Raw genomic sequence first — 16,871 nt, forward strand, 5'->3', positions numbered from 1 at the left:
TAAGTGTTGCACATATACTTTACATATTGCCTCTTAAGTTAAGCCTGCTCTTTCCCAAGCTACCAGAGGGTGAGCACAGGTTAATTTAGGGTGTGTATCTGACTTAACCTGATTAGAGTGGTGGTCCTTACTTGGACAGGTGCCTACCTCTGCCAACTAGAGACCTAATTTCTAACACTAATTAAATATACAACAAGAACAAAGCTCGAGTTGCGTATGAAATCACTCAGAACACCGAGGTGAAAAGCATGCCCGTAATTCACTTTTTATCCATCTATAATTTTATGTTCTGAATGGCCCACAAAATCATCTGTCCTGCTATGCAGTGGCAGAAAAGTAATGGGGGAGCCATGTATAAGATCGCCTCTGTTATGTATTCCTGTACCAAAGGTTATAAAAAAAAATTACCTGCCATCATTGACCAACCCTCACCATCTTCTCTGCCTACCCTCTCCCCTCCTGCAGCTGCACTTTCTGCTTTCAGTCAAAGCAGCCCAGCAGCCCAACACTGACAGACTCCCAGCCTGACGTGGAAGGTCTTTATGACATTACAACAGGGGGTGACCAATTTAGTTATCGACTGTTACTGTGTCACAGCAGTGGATTATGAGATTCGGAAACTGAAATAAACGCTAGAGGCTCTCTATGAGCGCCATACATAACATAACCTAAACAGTCTCTCTTCTGCATCTACCTATTAGTAATGTTCATGTAATACACACATCCCTTGGGACATGCACCTGCCCCCACCTACCTCTCACTGCATACCCAGTATGTTTTTTATTTTTCATTCATAAACATAACATCAGTTATTTCTGGATAGGCCTAATGAAATATTTTAACGCAACAATGAAGAGCATTTTACGTGCTACTCTTTGAGAACTGGCTGCATAATGCAGTGTTTTACATGGATTATGGAGATTTTCACAATTGTTTTGCGATAGATTAAAAAAAAGAAGCTAGACTGACACCTATTGGTGATGGGTGATTAGTTCAGGATTTCAATAGCTTGTAATAGACAGTATTGACTCATTAATCCCAAACTGATTTCTGAATTAACTACTTAAATAGTAACAAGAATTTTTTTTCACATAGTGCTTGCTATCACAGTTTTTCTGTATCATAATTCTTTAAATGACAGCTATTATTATTACTAAATGTAATGGCGTTTAAAAACAGGTTAAAAAGAAATGTGTACCTGTAGGAAGCTGGCTCTCTGCACAGTGCACTAAAATGAAGTCCACTGAGACCCAGATTGCTATTCAGAGGCAAAAGTAGATAATACTAACGCTCTTTTTGTGGGAGTGTGGGCGAGCAGTTAGGCTTATCAGAGGGTAGTGCTAAACATTTGTTGTACTCACAGAGGCAATAAATGATACATACACTCAAGAATAAATCAGAGACCAATTTATAAAAAAACACAGATTTTCATATGATTTTCAGACCAAGAACTTAATTCTACAGTAAGTTCTTTTCAAGATATGAATTTTTCAAGTTCACAAAATAGATCACTTTTGTGCACAATTAAGTAGGGGAGAGGATGTGTTCTACCGGCTAGAGCGGTCAACCTCAAAGCTGGGGAATCAGGTTCAAGTCTCGGCAGGGTCGGTCAAAATACTGTGATTCTGGGCAAATCACGTAATCTCCCCGTGCCTAACAAAATGAACGTGTTCTTCTGTAACTCAACTGGTGCTCATGTAAAGCGATCTGATACCTTCAGGTTGACTTCGCACACCCTGGATTCGGCCGGGAGTAGGGTGCTGAGGGCGTTGGTAGCTGGTGCGCTACAAAGAAGGGGGCCACCTGAAAACACACTGCCCAGGGGACTTAAAGGTAAATCCGTGGGGTCCCACTCAAGGGAGCAGGTCACAAGGGCCTCAGGACCACAGGAGCACAGCTGGATCATTGGTACCCATCCCGGGCAGGCTGAGTGCAGAGCTTATAGTTCATCGGGCAGCGCTCGTCAAGAAGTCCCCGAAGTCAGGAACAGGCAGTTTGGAGACGCAATTCCAGGTGAGCTGGGCCACTCATGAAGTGGGTCTCAGGGGTCTCAACATCCCTTGATGAGTGCTTGCTTCATGGGCAGTTGGAGTCCGGATTGGACTCTTCGTCTCGGTGAATGCTGCAGAGGTTCTGGTACCCCGGGTATTGGTGCGGCACGGCTCCGGTAGGTCCTGGTGTCTCCAAACTTTGTGGGGAGATAAATCTGACCCTCCGGGTAGCTGGGGTACCACTTTTGGTTCGAGTGCTGCGTCATAATCGTCGGGAAACCAGATTCTGTGGGTTCGGTGCCTGGCAGGGGAGAAGTACCTCTACTCCAAGGGAGTTCCTTGGTGATTTGTCGAAGGCTGGAAGTGCTCCAGGGTTCTGGGAGGACTCATAGTGGCAGGACAAAACAGCACACCATGATTATCGAGTCCTTAAGGCAGAAGGCAGGGTTTGGTGCCAATTTTTTGCAGCAGGGCTTCAGTCCTCAGGTCAGCAGCTCTTATTTGTTCTTATCTTCTTTGTTTCCATCAAATCTAAGTTGCAAGGTCCAGGGATGCCACCTAAGTACTAAATCTAGGGGCAACAAAGGGAGTGACGGGTAGTAGTCAATGGACTACCTACCTTTAGGGTGTCTACACTTTCTAAGTGACTACTTCCTGTGGGAAGGGGCACTATCCTGACACAAATTGGCTGATTCCTCTCTATCAAACCAAGATGGAGGGAAATGAAAAGTAGGCTTCACATCGTCTACCCCATCATAGGTGTGGTGCCGGCTGAATGGGGATCCACCTCCTAATATTCCTGCATGTCCTCCCACCAAATGTGGAACAGGAAAGGGGGGTTGGCATCATCCACTATATGGAGGTGCTTGGGTCACAATTCAAAGGCGGCATCGCTTTTGAAGCTTCCCACTCTGGAAAGTCAATCTGGCCTGGGGGAGATGTGAAGCACCTCCACCCATAGCAAGCTTTATTCCTGGCCTCTGAGAGCGCTGGGTCTCACCCCATGAGGTCAGAAACATGTCTGGTAGTGGCTGGCTGGCTAAGACTAGACAGAGACCACCCCAGTGTTTGGTAGGTTTTCAGGGGACCCTCTAAGGTCTCACCTGTGTGCATTTATAAATACATCCAACACTGGCATCAGTGAGGATTTATTAAGATGAAATGTTTGGTATCAAACATCTTAGGGTACAGTGAAGCCATCATGGAGCTAGAAAACCCGTAATGACAAGTATCCAGCCCATGTGCTGTCTATGGCTTCAATGAGCACTTACAATATACAAGTAAGTAAGTAAGTAAGTAAGTAAGTAAGTAAGTAAGTAAAAGTACTTCTAAAGCGCTGGCATTCATCCCGAAGGATATCATGGCGCTAAGATTGTACAATATACAGCGAGTTCATAGGGGTCAATACTAGTTTAGTGAGTCTTGGGGAACAACATGGTTTTAAGTTTCTTTCTAAAGATGAGGTAACCGTCGGTCAGTCTTAAATAAATTGGTAGTTTGTTCCACATGTTTGCAGCCAGATGTGAGAAGGCACGGCCACCCGCCCTAGCCTTCTTTATACGGGAATAGACTGATGTATGATAGGGTCATATCTGCTCATACAGATAGTTGCACACGTGGGATATAGTGCAACCTGCCTTAGGGCTGTCAGACCTACAGTAGGGGTGACTTACCTATACCTCATGCAGTGTCTGTGAGCCTGGCACGACTCTTCAGTTTTCTCTGCATCAAGACAAGCAGTCTGCAATGGCAGTTTGTATGGTCTTGGTGAGGGGTCCATAGGGTGCTACAATTTGTACATAAGCCCTAATGGACCCTCTTCAGTCCCAATGCACCAGGTACCAAGGGTACCATTTGCTAGGTACTTACATGGGTGGCAGAAGATGTGCCAATCATGGCACAGTTTTAGGAAAGAGATCTGGCACCGGGAACCTGGTTAGCTGGGACCCACTGCACTTTCAGTTCGAAATAACATCATGAACCAGGCAAAAAGTGGGAGCTAACCATGTCAAAAGAGGTACTTTCCTACAGTACTGCATGTACTCATGAGGTTGACTGCCCAGTGCTAGAGAAAACGCTAGCCGAGACCTCCCAATGCAGATCTCTGGTTGAGCTAAGGGCTGTATATGCAACGAAGTGACAGACACTTCAGTGACGAGTCTTCGACCCATCTAGGGCTCAGCTGTCCCACACTAGGGTGACCACCTCTCGCCAGTTCATTACAGACACGGTTTCCAGTCCTGTGTGATAATCTAATGCATTCTGGGTGTTGTAGTCCTCTTATACTAACATATCTGAATGAGTGATTAGTAGGTAAAAAGTTCAGTACTGGACATTACCCGTTATGTGGGCATCCTATCCTATGCTGAACCTCCGCCCGCCTTAAGCCGACTGATGTGCTTTCAAGTCTCTTTGAATTGTATTAGTTGGAATATAGATAGGGTTAATAGTAAGAGTGTGGACAAGGAAACAGTTTCATTTACTACCTATTAAGGTAATTGTGTATCGTTTGACTGATAGTTTGTACACATATATCTGAGACCTAGCTAGAAAGTAACAAGTGCTGTACAGGACAATGTTTGGCGGGGTCCTCAGTATGACCCATTGGGGAAGTGGTGCAGCGACATCTTAAGAATTTATGGGGCCCGGGCAATATATATTTTGAGGCCCCCTGTTTGAAACAACTTTATTTATTATCCCTTTTGACTCACTCAAGCCCTCATGATACCAAACAATATTGAACTATAAATTAATAGAGACATGCAAAAACAACTGAAAACTCAAGCTACATGCCGCCAGAGAAGCAGTAGCTTGGACAATCATTGATGAAGCCATTTCTTTTTGCCATGGACGTCATGTAGGGGTCGCAACTGTGACCCCCCCCAGCTTTCCCATTCCGACCCATGGCACTGCTTCTGCGACCCATCACCTCTGAGGGAGCAAAATTAGTGCCAAGAAGACAGGCAGTCGCCCTTTGTTTTTCGCCATTTTTTATTGCACAAATAGTGAATAACAGTTAATTATTAACTATTAGTGTAATAAAAATGGAGCACCAGGAGCTAGAACAAGACCTTCAGTGGCAGATCTAGTAAGTAAAAAAAAATGTTTATGAATGTATGTAGTGAGCGGGCTTGGGGGTGAGAGTGTGTTTTGGTGCCAGAGAGCATGTGTGTTTGTAAGCGTGTGTGTGAGTGAGAGCCAGTGACAGGTAGGGAGTGTGAATAAGTGAGCTTAAGTGTCAGCGAGTATGAGTGAGTTAGAATGAGTATCAATTAGAGTGAGTGCATGTGAATGAAAAAGTGTGAATGAGTGAATGTGAATGAAGGCGAGAGGCTGAGTGAGTGTGTTTGAAAATGATGCAGTTAGTGCAAGTGAGTATGAGTATGTATGATTGACGTTACTGAAGGGCAGTGGGGTATAAAGTACGCACGGTTATGTGACTACGTAATCAGAAATATAAATTCATATGAGACTGCATCAAAGGAAATTGAAACAACGACCACAACAACGACCACCCCACGTTGTCAATTTAGTGTGTGCAAGCCTACACACACACTTATAATTTAAACACAGATTCAATTTCCTGAGCAAATTATATAAAGTCCAAAGCATAAGTCCATACAGTAGTTATTTCAAGTGTTCGTCCTTGATCTTTATTCTGTAACTTGTATCTTGGGAAGACTTTTTTGATCTCAAAACACACTTCAGTTCTTCAATGATACAAGCAACAGCCACAGTTCTTGCCAACACTGGATCTACACCCCAGGGACGATATCGGCATTACTCGCCATTGCATCTTGCTGTTTACTTAGAGGATATCGGCTGATATTACTGAGACCGCACAAAGATTGATGATTATGTTTTGATATTAGCTACTGAAAGATTTACATTGTCCATCATATCAGATGAAGGCTGTCCACGATAGAGGCAGTCCGAACCTGTTGTGTTCAATTGATATAGCAGTACACGCCCTGATGAAGTCTTTGGCTATCACCATTAGACGAAACACGTGTTGCCAAGAACTGTGGCTGTTGGTTGTATCATTGAAGAACTGAAGTGTGTTTTGAGATCAAAAAAGTCTTCCCAAGATACAAGTTACAGAATAAAGATCAAGGACGAACACTTGAAAAAACGACTGCATGGACTTATATATGATTGAGCTGAGTTAGAATGAGAGAGTACAAGATAGTGAATAAAAATAAACGAGTGCTAGTGAGAATTAACGATGGAGTGTGAGTGAGAATGAGTGCGAGTATAATTGGCTTTAAGTGAGTGTGAGTGACAATGTCGTATTATGGTTGCTAGTCTACCATTGGCCCTGGCATACTGAATGTAATTCTTGGCTCATAGAGGCACCCATGGGAAGATACTTCTGCAGGCATTCTGGAGACAACTGTTTGCTTGACAGGCACCTGTGACGAAATGCGGACACTGGGATAATGCAGGTCATTTTTGGCATATGAGGGGCACCCCAAACAAAGTGCTTGGCCTTACGCAATGGAGGTGATTTTTGACATAATGGGGCATCGATGGAACATTCTGAAAAAAATGGGGTGAACTGAAGAGCGTCGGGTTTCATAGGTGAGGCGCACCTTGAAAGGACCTGAATATGAATGAGTGCCCTTTCAGAGCCAATGACGTTTTAGCAAATGTATGTGAACATCATGCTTTCTAATACACTTTTTGACTCCATTTTGAAAACCTTTTTCTCAGTCTCCCCCAAACCCACCGAGAAGAGGTCTGGCTCACTACAATTTAGGGTAAGTATTACATTCCACCACTTTCAAAGATCATGTCAGTGCCCTAATATAGGTGGTTTCTAAAATAGTCATTTGCCTGTGTTGTGTTATACTAATAATGCAGGTATTACAGAACACCAGCAAGACACCAGCAAGGTCAATCTGATGTCTTCAGGGTTAAGGTACTGTGATACCACTTCAGGGGACATTTAGGGTCAAAGGTCATATGATGTCACTTCCTGTGATGGTATTAAGGTACAAGGGTGTGGGTTGTCACTTTCTCTATCCCAGAAATTTTGGTGAATCGACATTCGTTTATTGTGTTTGGATCTAGATTTTGTTTTACATTCAACAATAACATTTTATGTAGGTGACTTGTTAGATGTTTAGTGGACTAGAACCTAATTTTACACTAAGACAAATGCTCGTACCACTTGCAATTGTAGCTTTAGTTGACAAATATTTGTAATCACAAAAGTCCCCCCTGCACTACTGCTGTTTTTGATGCAACAGTTAAATTTAAGCACTGCTCCATTGGTTAAAATCTAACAACGTTCTTCTAATTTCTCTTCCAATTTTTCCTCTTCATGTGTGCGTGTCTCAGTCTGTCTACATTATTACCTATAGCCCTGTTAAGTAAGAGAAATGAAGTAGAGCAGATATAGCTGATGGACAGAGACATAAAGAGAGCAGTATAGTGAGAGTGGTAAAGTTGAGGGAAAAGGGGGTAGAGACAGAGATGACAGAGAAAGATTTGTGTGGTGAGAGAAGGAAAGTAAAGAGAGAAAGGTGAAATAGCCAGACGAAAGACGAAGAGAGATAGAAAGAGGAAGGTTTTAGTGTGCAGTAGGGAGAGAGATAGAGATGGGGATAAGTGAATCAAGAGAAGCAGAGGAGTGCCATACTCCAGTGGATAAAGTAGGAAAAGAGGTTATGTAGGCAAAGAGGTTGACAACAGGTTAGACACTGGAGACCTGCAGCCACGTTTGTGCTGCCACTGTAGTGTGGATGGCACAATAGGTACCGCAGTCCACACGTGGCATTTAACTTCCAGGCCCTGGGTGCATTTTCTACACCATATACTAGAGCACGGGTACTCACAGTAATATTCTCAAGGGCCAAAAAGCTTGGTCTGTAGTGTGACCGAGGACCGCAGTGATACCAGCAGGGTGGCGGCGGGTGTGTGCGTGTGGGGGCGAAGATGGTGTTGGGCACTGTAATGTGGGTGTAGGGGAAGTGAAGTATGCACATCTAGTGACTGAATTGTATAATGTGAACCCAGAAAACCTGGGATCAATCCCAGCTTCCCTCTTTGTGTGATTCTAGGCAATTGTTTTATTTCACTTTCCTCCTTTTTCTTCATTATCACATATAAGAGGTTGTATGTCATTACCATGCTTCCTTCACCACGCGCGCCTTTACATCGCACATTTCACAACGCATACCACTACCATGCATTTACATTAATTCACATTACAAGCACCTTCACCATGCATTTCACTACCACGCATACTTTTACCACGCTTACTGCCCCTGAAAAAATATATGACAATGTAACACTGCCACCTACTGTTGAAAATTTATACATTAACTCTTAATACATTTTTTATTCCATTTGTTGTTTAAACATTTGTTAGTAATTGAACATGTTATATTTTTTGGTGGAGAGACCCCACAAGTCCCCTTTTTTAATTATCCTCAAATGCGTGGTTTTGTCTTGCGATGTAAAGACTTGCGTGCAAACAGTCACTAGGATCTAAAAAATGTGTGGAAAATGAACTACGAAGTAAAACTTTGGAGTAAAGGCTGTTTCCCATATAAGAGGACCTTGAAATACAGGACTTTGAGACTTTAGGATGTGCGCTGTACGAAACCTTCTCCGGTGTATGATTTAATAAACTATAATGTTATCCATGTACAGTAACAACCCAGGCCACCCAAAGAGTTCACATAACCAGTAACTTGCCTTGTAGTTCACTATTGCGATTTTGTCAGTTTGGGTGGAAGGCAGCATGAATGTTTCTTAAATTCATGTTTGAAAAAACATCTCTTAAAAAAACACTTCTCAATGCACTGGCATAATCTGATTACTAAGGTGAGCTGCATGCTAATGAAATACACCTTTGGAATTTTGAAGAAGTTTTATCATAGTTTCATCGGTTTGTTGCAAGATGTCTTTAACAATTAAAGTGTTCCTAAAGTTAATTGTTGCAGGAAACCTTAGTTGCTTTCTTCCTATAACTGCAACTAACCTGAAAACAAATGCTTGCCCCTTTATTTTTTATTTTTTTTATGTTAGGGCTGATTCGAGTAAACAGCAGCCCAGTACTGCTGTTGACCAGGAGGCCACATCTAAAGGTCAGGAGGGCCGCATGTGACCCCCGGGCCGTACTTTGAGTATCACTGTACTAGAGACTTACAGGCAATTTAAATGTGCCAATCATGAATAAGTTAGTTTAACCATGTTTAAAGGGAGTACACAAGCACTTTACTCCTGTTTAGCAGGAGTAATTGGGCACACAGTTATAAGGTAAACATAAATAGGGTGCAGAAAAAGGTGAGAGATCTGGGGTGCACATGCAAAAAAGGCGTATTTCCTACTGAGGTGAAGGCAGTGAGAGGTAGAGGTAGACTGAGAGACTTGAGGGAGAACAAAGAGATGTAAGTTAGAAGAGGTATAGAAAATGGGTCATCTAAAGAGTGTAGGTGGAAAAGAGAGAAAGGTTGGAAGAGGCGTGAAGGTTAGAAAGAGGAATGTAGTGTGGAGTGAAAAGAGGAAGTTGAGAGACAGAGAAGAGAGGTTATGTTTAGAGGTAGAGATTTGTGAAAGTAAAATACGTTGAGGTAGAGATCTAAAAAGAATGAGTCTGAGAGAGATTGCTGAGGCGGAGAGGTGAGTTGCAATGGAGAAGGGAGAGAGTGAGTGTGCGTGTGCGTGTGCGTGTGTGTGAAGGGAAAGGAGTAAGATATTTCGAAAGGTGCAGGAAAGAGAACAAAGGTAGAATGAGAGAAAGGGGAGTTGCGATAGAACACTGTCTGTGAGGTAAATGGAGATATTAGGTATTGAGAGACAGTAGGTGGGGAACAAAGATGTGAGGAAGAGAGAGAAATGTGATGAGGCAAAGAGAGGGCTCAGAGAGAGGTAGGTTACAAAATGCCAAGCCCTCACAACATGGAAAAGCTATGAGGGCCAGTGGTCTTTGCCAGAGATAATGTTCATTCAAGACGTAACTTTTTTTCCAAACTGATTTTGAGGGATTCATGTAATACACTAACATTTCCTGAGCACTCTATGGCTATTGATTCGTAAAGTGTATCTAATGCACCTAAAGCGCCGGCTGACAAGGTCTTGGCAGATCAGATCAAGGCCCTTTCAACAAACAGTAGAGAATCCTTACAATGTTCCTGTGAGTCTGTACGTCGATTACAAAAACTAACTATACTAGGCGTGTCTATGCAGAGGAAGTAGTGATGAGCCCCCTGAAATTGACCCTTTAAATACATTTTTTTATTTGTCTGTCAAAACATAAGCTGCATCTGGTAAGTGGGCATTACGCCAGCAAGAATCCGCTTACCCTTACATACTCACTGTTTTGTATGCGTGCATATGTATGCTGTGGTATTACAGACAGAGAACAACTACACCACACCTTACCTGATCTATTTCCTTGAGTGACCAGGCCTCCCCACAACAAATGCAATCAGCAGCTGCTGACTCGGAGGTTCATAGTAACCACTTAGTCCCTTGTAAACAATAAGACAATATTCACATGAACTAACATACCCCTGTCCCAACCACCCTCCAATAATCACATCTAATTGCCTCGGACTCACCACAAACTGGGGTAAAGCATGGGAGTGTTTCTACTGAGGAGACCAGACTAAACCAGCTAACCAAAACCCACTAAATGAACCACTAACCTTCGGTTCCTAAGCCGTGTGCTACTCCACACAAAGTACTTTATTGCCTCACCAGGTAAGCGTAGGACGCGGCACAGAAATACGATTGCGATACAATACAATAACATGGATTGCTTTGACATGAGAACATCATGTCTGGTTTTCTGATCCTATTCACAAAATGAGTTCTTTAGCGGATCCTGCTATCTATTCATTCTTTCACAGAAGCACCCCTTCTTCCAATCAAAAAATAATTCCATATAACTGACAAACCCACCTGGTCTGGGTTGGCGACGACTGCCACCCGATAAAAGCAAAATGTAAACATATGGTTCCCGACACCGCCAGAAACTACCATTGACTACTGTTGGCCAATAGGTTAAAAATGCCTTCTCCATTCAAAGAAGGAGGAATGCACCTTAAAAAGTTTGGATCTCTGCCTGAAATGAATGTTGGTAACAATAGAATTGCAAAAATGATAGAAAAAAATGTTGAGTTTGAATAAATAAATTACAATCAATTACATTTGAAAATGCATGTTTTGTACCGGAAATTAAAAAAGCCAGAAGCTTGAAAATTAAACGTAGTAAATTATGTTTATTTTCTATGTATACACGTTTTTAAGACACCGAAGTTTAAGGGGTAGTAACTTTTCCCATTGGAACATTTATGCCTTTCGAGTTTCAAAGCTCCTTGAAATGCCTTTGTGTTTGAATACAGAGGAGTAGCAGTTCTGCTTTCAAAGGTGGTAAAATAAGCTTTTTTTACACAGGTGTAAAGGTGGAATTGGTGGCCTTGTGTTAACACTGCATGCTGTACGTACATATAAAAACGTATGAACATGTATTTAACAACATTTCCACCTTGCAGGTATCGTAAGCTTGCCCTGAAGTACCATCCATTCAAAAATAAAGAGCCGGGAGCGCAGCAGAAATTTAAGCACATTGCAGAAGCCTACGACGTGCTCAATGATCGTAAGTCAGACCGCCTTCTTGTTTAGACTTGTGTTCGTTTGTTCACACAAATGCTGGAGGGGTGCTACAGAATCAGCGTCATATTTTGGAGAAGTAATGGTTGTATGACGGAATCCTGCATGTCTTTACAACGCAGTCACTACCCCGACTGCGACGTTACCATGTGTTACTTTACCACGCAAGTCGTTACAACGACTTGCTTTAGGGGGCGCTGGACTTTGGAATAGTATATATTACTATTCCAACTCCAGTCTATGCAACAGTAGGGAAAGTGTTGGACTTAAAAATCCAACACCAGTCCAACAACGCAACCCCTACAGCAAGTCGTTGAAACGACTTGCGTGGTAAAGTAACACGTGGTAACGTTGCAGTCGGGGTAGTGACTGCGTTGAAAAGGCAAGTCGTTGTTGTGACTGCGGGGTAAAGGATGTTTCCTGTAGGTAACACTTACGTCAGGAGTATGTTGTACTCTCAGAAAGGCTAGGTGAATTGGGTTATAATCCCACCACTGGTTCCATCCTCTTTTACATTACTTGTTTACTTAGCCAAAGACATCAAGCACCTACTGGGCTGCTACATGGCCAATTACTGTTTAGTTGCAGCCCCCCAAAAGTACAGTTCCCTGCTGCACAAAGAGCTTATCTGAACAGGCAGTGCAGGTGTCCCTCTGAGCTGCATGACTTTGGTTGGCTGACCTCCAGCTTTACATCTGCTTCCCAAGATGCTCTCTGGTACGGGCAAAGACTCAACAGGACACGGTAACAGAGCACTGCTCACACGTCCAGTCCAGCATAGCACTGAAGGACCTACAGTGTGGTGTCACTGCTCACAACATCATTCTCCACTTAACACATCACTGACTATCGAACAACTGTCACCAGTTATGTTAAGCACACATATTTCTGCTAGGGGCATGCACACTCTCCTAAAATATGTGTATGCTACTGGTACACCCCTGCGGTCTCACACATCAAACACCAAGAACATTCACCCACAAATCATTAAAACTCATTCACCAGAGATTGGAACATGTCCCTTTACACAACTAATAGCATATGTTCTCTTGCCACTTAAACCACCATCTGTGAGCAGGACATCAGAACCATTTAGAAAGTTATCCATAGACTACAAATATAATTCTGAAAAGCTGTACCAGCAGCAAGTTGTGCACTCTACAAATACCAGTACCATAGCTTCAGAAATAAGTCTGTTGTTCAAAGATGGTGGACCTGTTGCTAGTGGTACATCTGACTGTGGGTTCAGAAAACCCACCCAGAAGCCTAGTATTTGGCTGGATGACATTAACAAAAAGAATCCTACTACACCAGGGTAGTTCTACATAAGATGGGAAGATCCGCTGACCCGGGTTGTCTGTGGCAGTGCGGGGACGTGGGCACCTTCTATCACATATTGTGGAACTGTTCAAAATTGAGACCGTACTGGGAGACAGTACTGGAGATCATTGTAGAGGTAATAGGGAAACAAGTCCCAATGGAGCCCAAGTGTGGTCTTTTAAATGTATGGGGGCCTACGGACCTTACACATGCCGAACGACACTGGGCAACGACAGGCATGATGATAGCCAAGAGGAACATTGCACAAAAGTGGGGGGCTGGAAATGTACCAGTGGCGGAGCAATTGAGTAATGATATGGATGCTGCTATGGTGGCAGAGAAGACCACATTTGTTAATAGGAAATGCCCTAAAAAATGGTGTAGAATATGGGGGAAGTGGAATGTGTATAGAGGAGAGATATGTACCCCCCCTGAAGAGGACAATGACTCGGAGGATGATATGTAATAATAATGAATGTGATGGTATAGCCGAATATCGCTAAATGTATTGGAATAACTGTACTGCAATGTTTACAGGTGAAAATTGTACATGCGGATCTCTGTTGGTTCACTAATAAAAATAAAAAATAAAAAATATCCTATGTAATATTCCACACAATATTTAACATATGCATATTAACAGAATCTCAAATCAAATCAAATTAGGTGTTTGTTAAGCACGACTACTCACCCGTAAGGGTCTCGAGGCGCTGGGGGTGTGGGGGCGGTTTGCAGGTTCCAGTCCATCAAGGAGGGGGTCTGTCGAAGAGCCAGGTTTTGAGGTTTCTTGCGAAGATGGGGAGCGATGTTATCTGTCTGAGGTGGAGCAGAAGGTCATTCCAGGCTCTGGCCGCGAGGAAGGAGAATGAGCGGCCTCCCGATCTGGTCTTTCTGGTGCGGGGGACCACTGCGTATGAGAGCTGGGCTGATCGTAGGGTCCTTTGGGGTGCGTGGAATTTGAGTCGGCTGTTTAGGTATGCTGGTCCGGTGTCGTGGAGGGCCTTGTGGGCGTGGGTGAGCATCTTGAAGGTGACTCTAGCTTCGATGGGGAGCCAGTGGAGTGTTCGCAGGTGCTGGGAGATGTGGCAGTGTCTTGGCAGGTTGAGGACCAGTCTTGCGGCTGCGTTTTGGATGTTCTGTAGCTTGCGGGTGAGGTTTTTGTTTATTCCGGCATAGAGTGCATTGCCGTAGTCGAGCCTTCTGGTGACCAGGGCATGAGTGACGGTCTTTCTGTTTTCAAGGGGGATCCATTTGAAGGTCTTACGTAGGAGGCGGAGGGTGTGGAAGCAGGAGGATGAGACGGAGTTGATCTGGCGGTCCATTTTGAGCTCTGAGTCCAGGGTGAATCCCAGGTTGCGTGCGTGGTCCGCGGGGATAGGCGGGCTTCCGAGGGCGGGGGTCCACCAGGTGTCATTCCAGGCGTCTGGGCCCATGATGAGTACTTCCGTTTTGTTGGTGTTTAGTTGTAGGCAGCTATTTTTCATCCATTTGGCGACGGCTTCCATGCCTTCTCGAAAGTTGTGTCTGGCTGTGTTCATATAAATAGGGGCAGAACTGTTTTGTCCCACTCTGTGCAATGGCAGTAGTACAACACTACATTTATTGAGGAGACCTCTTAGTCCTATTGTGTCTGGACCAAAGTCTGGAGATGTTGACAAAAAAAAGAGTCATTATGTAAATTAAATACAACTAAATGCCAGGAACCTTGCAGCAACCTTTGGCTATGGATTGAAGGCCAGAGTGGACACAAGAAAATAAGCATTGCTTAGTCCAGGTGGAAGCAGCTGCCACCTTCATTGAAGTGCTATGCTGGGTGACAGCACAGGATGCCGGCACCTGAGTTTCCCAGGGGTCGATGCTTTTCCAAGGGGAGTGGCCCTGTGGGGATCCAGCTGATGTCCATGGGAGCATGTCCTGGACGGGGGGGTGGGTGCGGGGGGGGGGTGGTGGTGATTGGTGTCAAGTGCATTATCTCTCAGCGTGTAAGATACCCTGGGCCCATACTGCCACCTTATGCGCTACTCATCTCTCTCTTATTCCTATGGTTTCCTTTTTGGGGACAACAGCAGTTTTGGAATTTTACTTGAGAATAATAAAATACTACTACTAATACTGGAGTAAAAAGGTTAGAACTCTTAATTTTCCATATTACCATTTGAACCTCCTGTGAGTGCAATGTATTAATCAGTTGTTTTTTTGCAACTCTTCTGTGTATGCTTAATAAGCAGATTTAAAATAAGATATGCATGGTACGTAGAGAGGTAAGCAAAACACAGAAATCTAAAAACAGATTTTGAGTATCTGAATTGGAAGTCTATTTTTAAGAGGCTAAAATCTTAGTAAGTGGTCACTGATGTGATTACACAAGCCCTTATCCCAGTGTCTGGAAGAGAAACTAAGTGTACAATGGATACTTAAATATTTAGAAAACATATGGCTCTCCCAGCTTGCTTCCTGCCTAGAATATTCACCTATGTTAGGTTGGTACTCACACGAAATACTATTTTTATATATTTTGAAAACTACCACAATCCAGACTGACGTCAGTACCACAGAAACTTACTCATGCATTACACCCTGCCCTGTTAACCCTGAACAGTCCTCCCAAATGTTAACAATCGAATAATTGTACAACTCCACATCTTCCCTAAGGGCAGTTACATACAGTGATGGCATCCTTCCCTCCTAGATCATCAGATTCCTTCTGCCTGACTTGCTTTCACCTCTACTTCGAACTGTCTACCCCCCCCCCCCCCCCGCCCCCCCTGTGGTGCTCTCCTACCATGTTCACTAAAGTAGACCAAACCTGTGCCATCCTTAAAAAAACATAACCTGTGTAGGAGAGTAGGATCTGCCTCTTATGGTTACCCCCACTTTGTGCTGCTGTAACACTGTTTTTCGACTTTAGTCTGGCTGGGGCCCTGCTATTCAGGACCCCAGCCTAGCTGCTTCCTCTTTAAATTGATTCCATGTACCTTAGGTACACCACAGATTGGACTCTGAGGTGCCCTTATAAGTCCCTAGTATATGGTATACTATGTACCCAGGGCATAGGTACCCCAGAGGCCTACCAGGGGCTGAAGCATGTATTATGCCACCCCTGGGAAGCCCTCCAAAACGACACCACAGGTCTGCTACTGCAGCCTGGGTAAGGTGGTGCATGCACCCCTTACTGAGATATAGGTTCACTATATCTCTCCATATCACTGCACATATAAACCTATCAGTCACCCCTATGGCAGGCCTTACCAATCCTGAAGGCAGGGTGCTGGGTTTTATGTGAGAGGGTGCCCATGCATGAGCAGAGCCACTCAGCAGCCTTCAGAACCTTTATTCTGGGGTTGTTTGTGATGCTGCCAAACCATACACTCTTAAGTGCATTATAACCAAACGGTAAATGCTAACTTTGGAATGGCTGCACGGAAACATGTTGTATTTGGTGTCAAACACTTTGGAATCATACCCCCACACCAGTCACCCCTATGGCAGGCCTTATCAATCCTGAAGGCAGGGTGCTTGGTTATATGTGAGAGGGTGCCCAGGCATGAGCTGAGCCCCTCTGCAGCCTTCAGATCTATCCTCCGGGGTTGTCAGTAGTACAGCCTGACCATATACTCTTAAGTGCATTATAACTAAACGGTAAATGCTAACTTTGGACTGGCTGCACGGAAACATGTTGTGTTTGGTGTCAAACACCATGGAATCATACCCCCACACCAGTTACTGGTGTGGTAGTATGATCCCCCACCCTTCTAGAGGGAGAGACATGACAGCACCGGTATACCCGGTACCAACTTAAAAGAGCCCTGGCATCACAAAATGGATGCTGCAGCCACAGACACGGGTCTGGCCTCCTGCTGCTGACCGAAACTCCGTCAGGGGAGGCCTGGACAATAGGTTTCCTGTCACAGGGAGGTGTAACCACCTCCTAGA

General features: G+C 44.0%; 1 protein-coding gene across 1 annotated transcript in view; it reads left to right on the forward strand.

The window, feature by feature from the left end:
• DNAJB13 (DnaJ heat shock protein family (Hsp40) member B13) overlaps positions 1-16,871 on the forward strand; it is a 67,980-nt gene that overhangs the window by 10,866 nt on the left and 40,243 nt on the right. Inside the window, exon 2 of the mRNA XM_085623326.1 lies at positions 11,501-11,604. Within this exon, the coding sequence (XP_085479452.1) occupies positions 11,501-11,604 (104 nt within the window). The remainder of the gene's footprint in view (positions 1-11,500; positions 11,605-16,871) is intronic.

This window comes from Triturus cristatus, chromosome 8 (genome assembly GCF_964204655.1).
Source record: "Triturus cristatus chromosome 8, aTriCri1.1, whole genome shotgun sequence".
In the NCBI taxonomy this organism is placed as follows: Eukaryota; Metazoa; Chordata; class Amphibia; order Caudata; family Salamandridae; genus Triturus; species Triturus cristatus.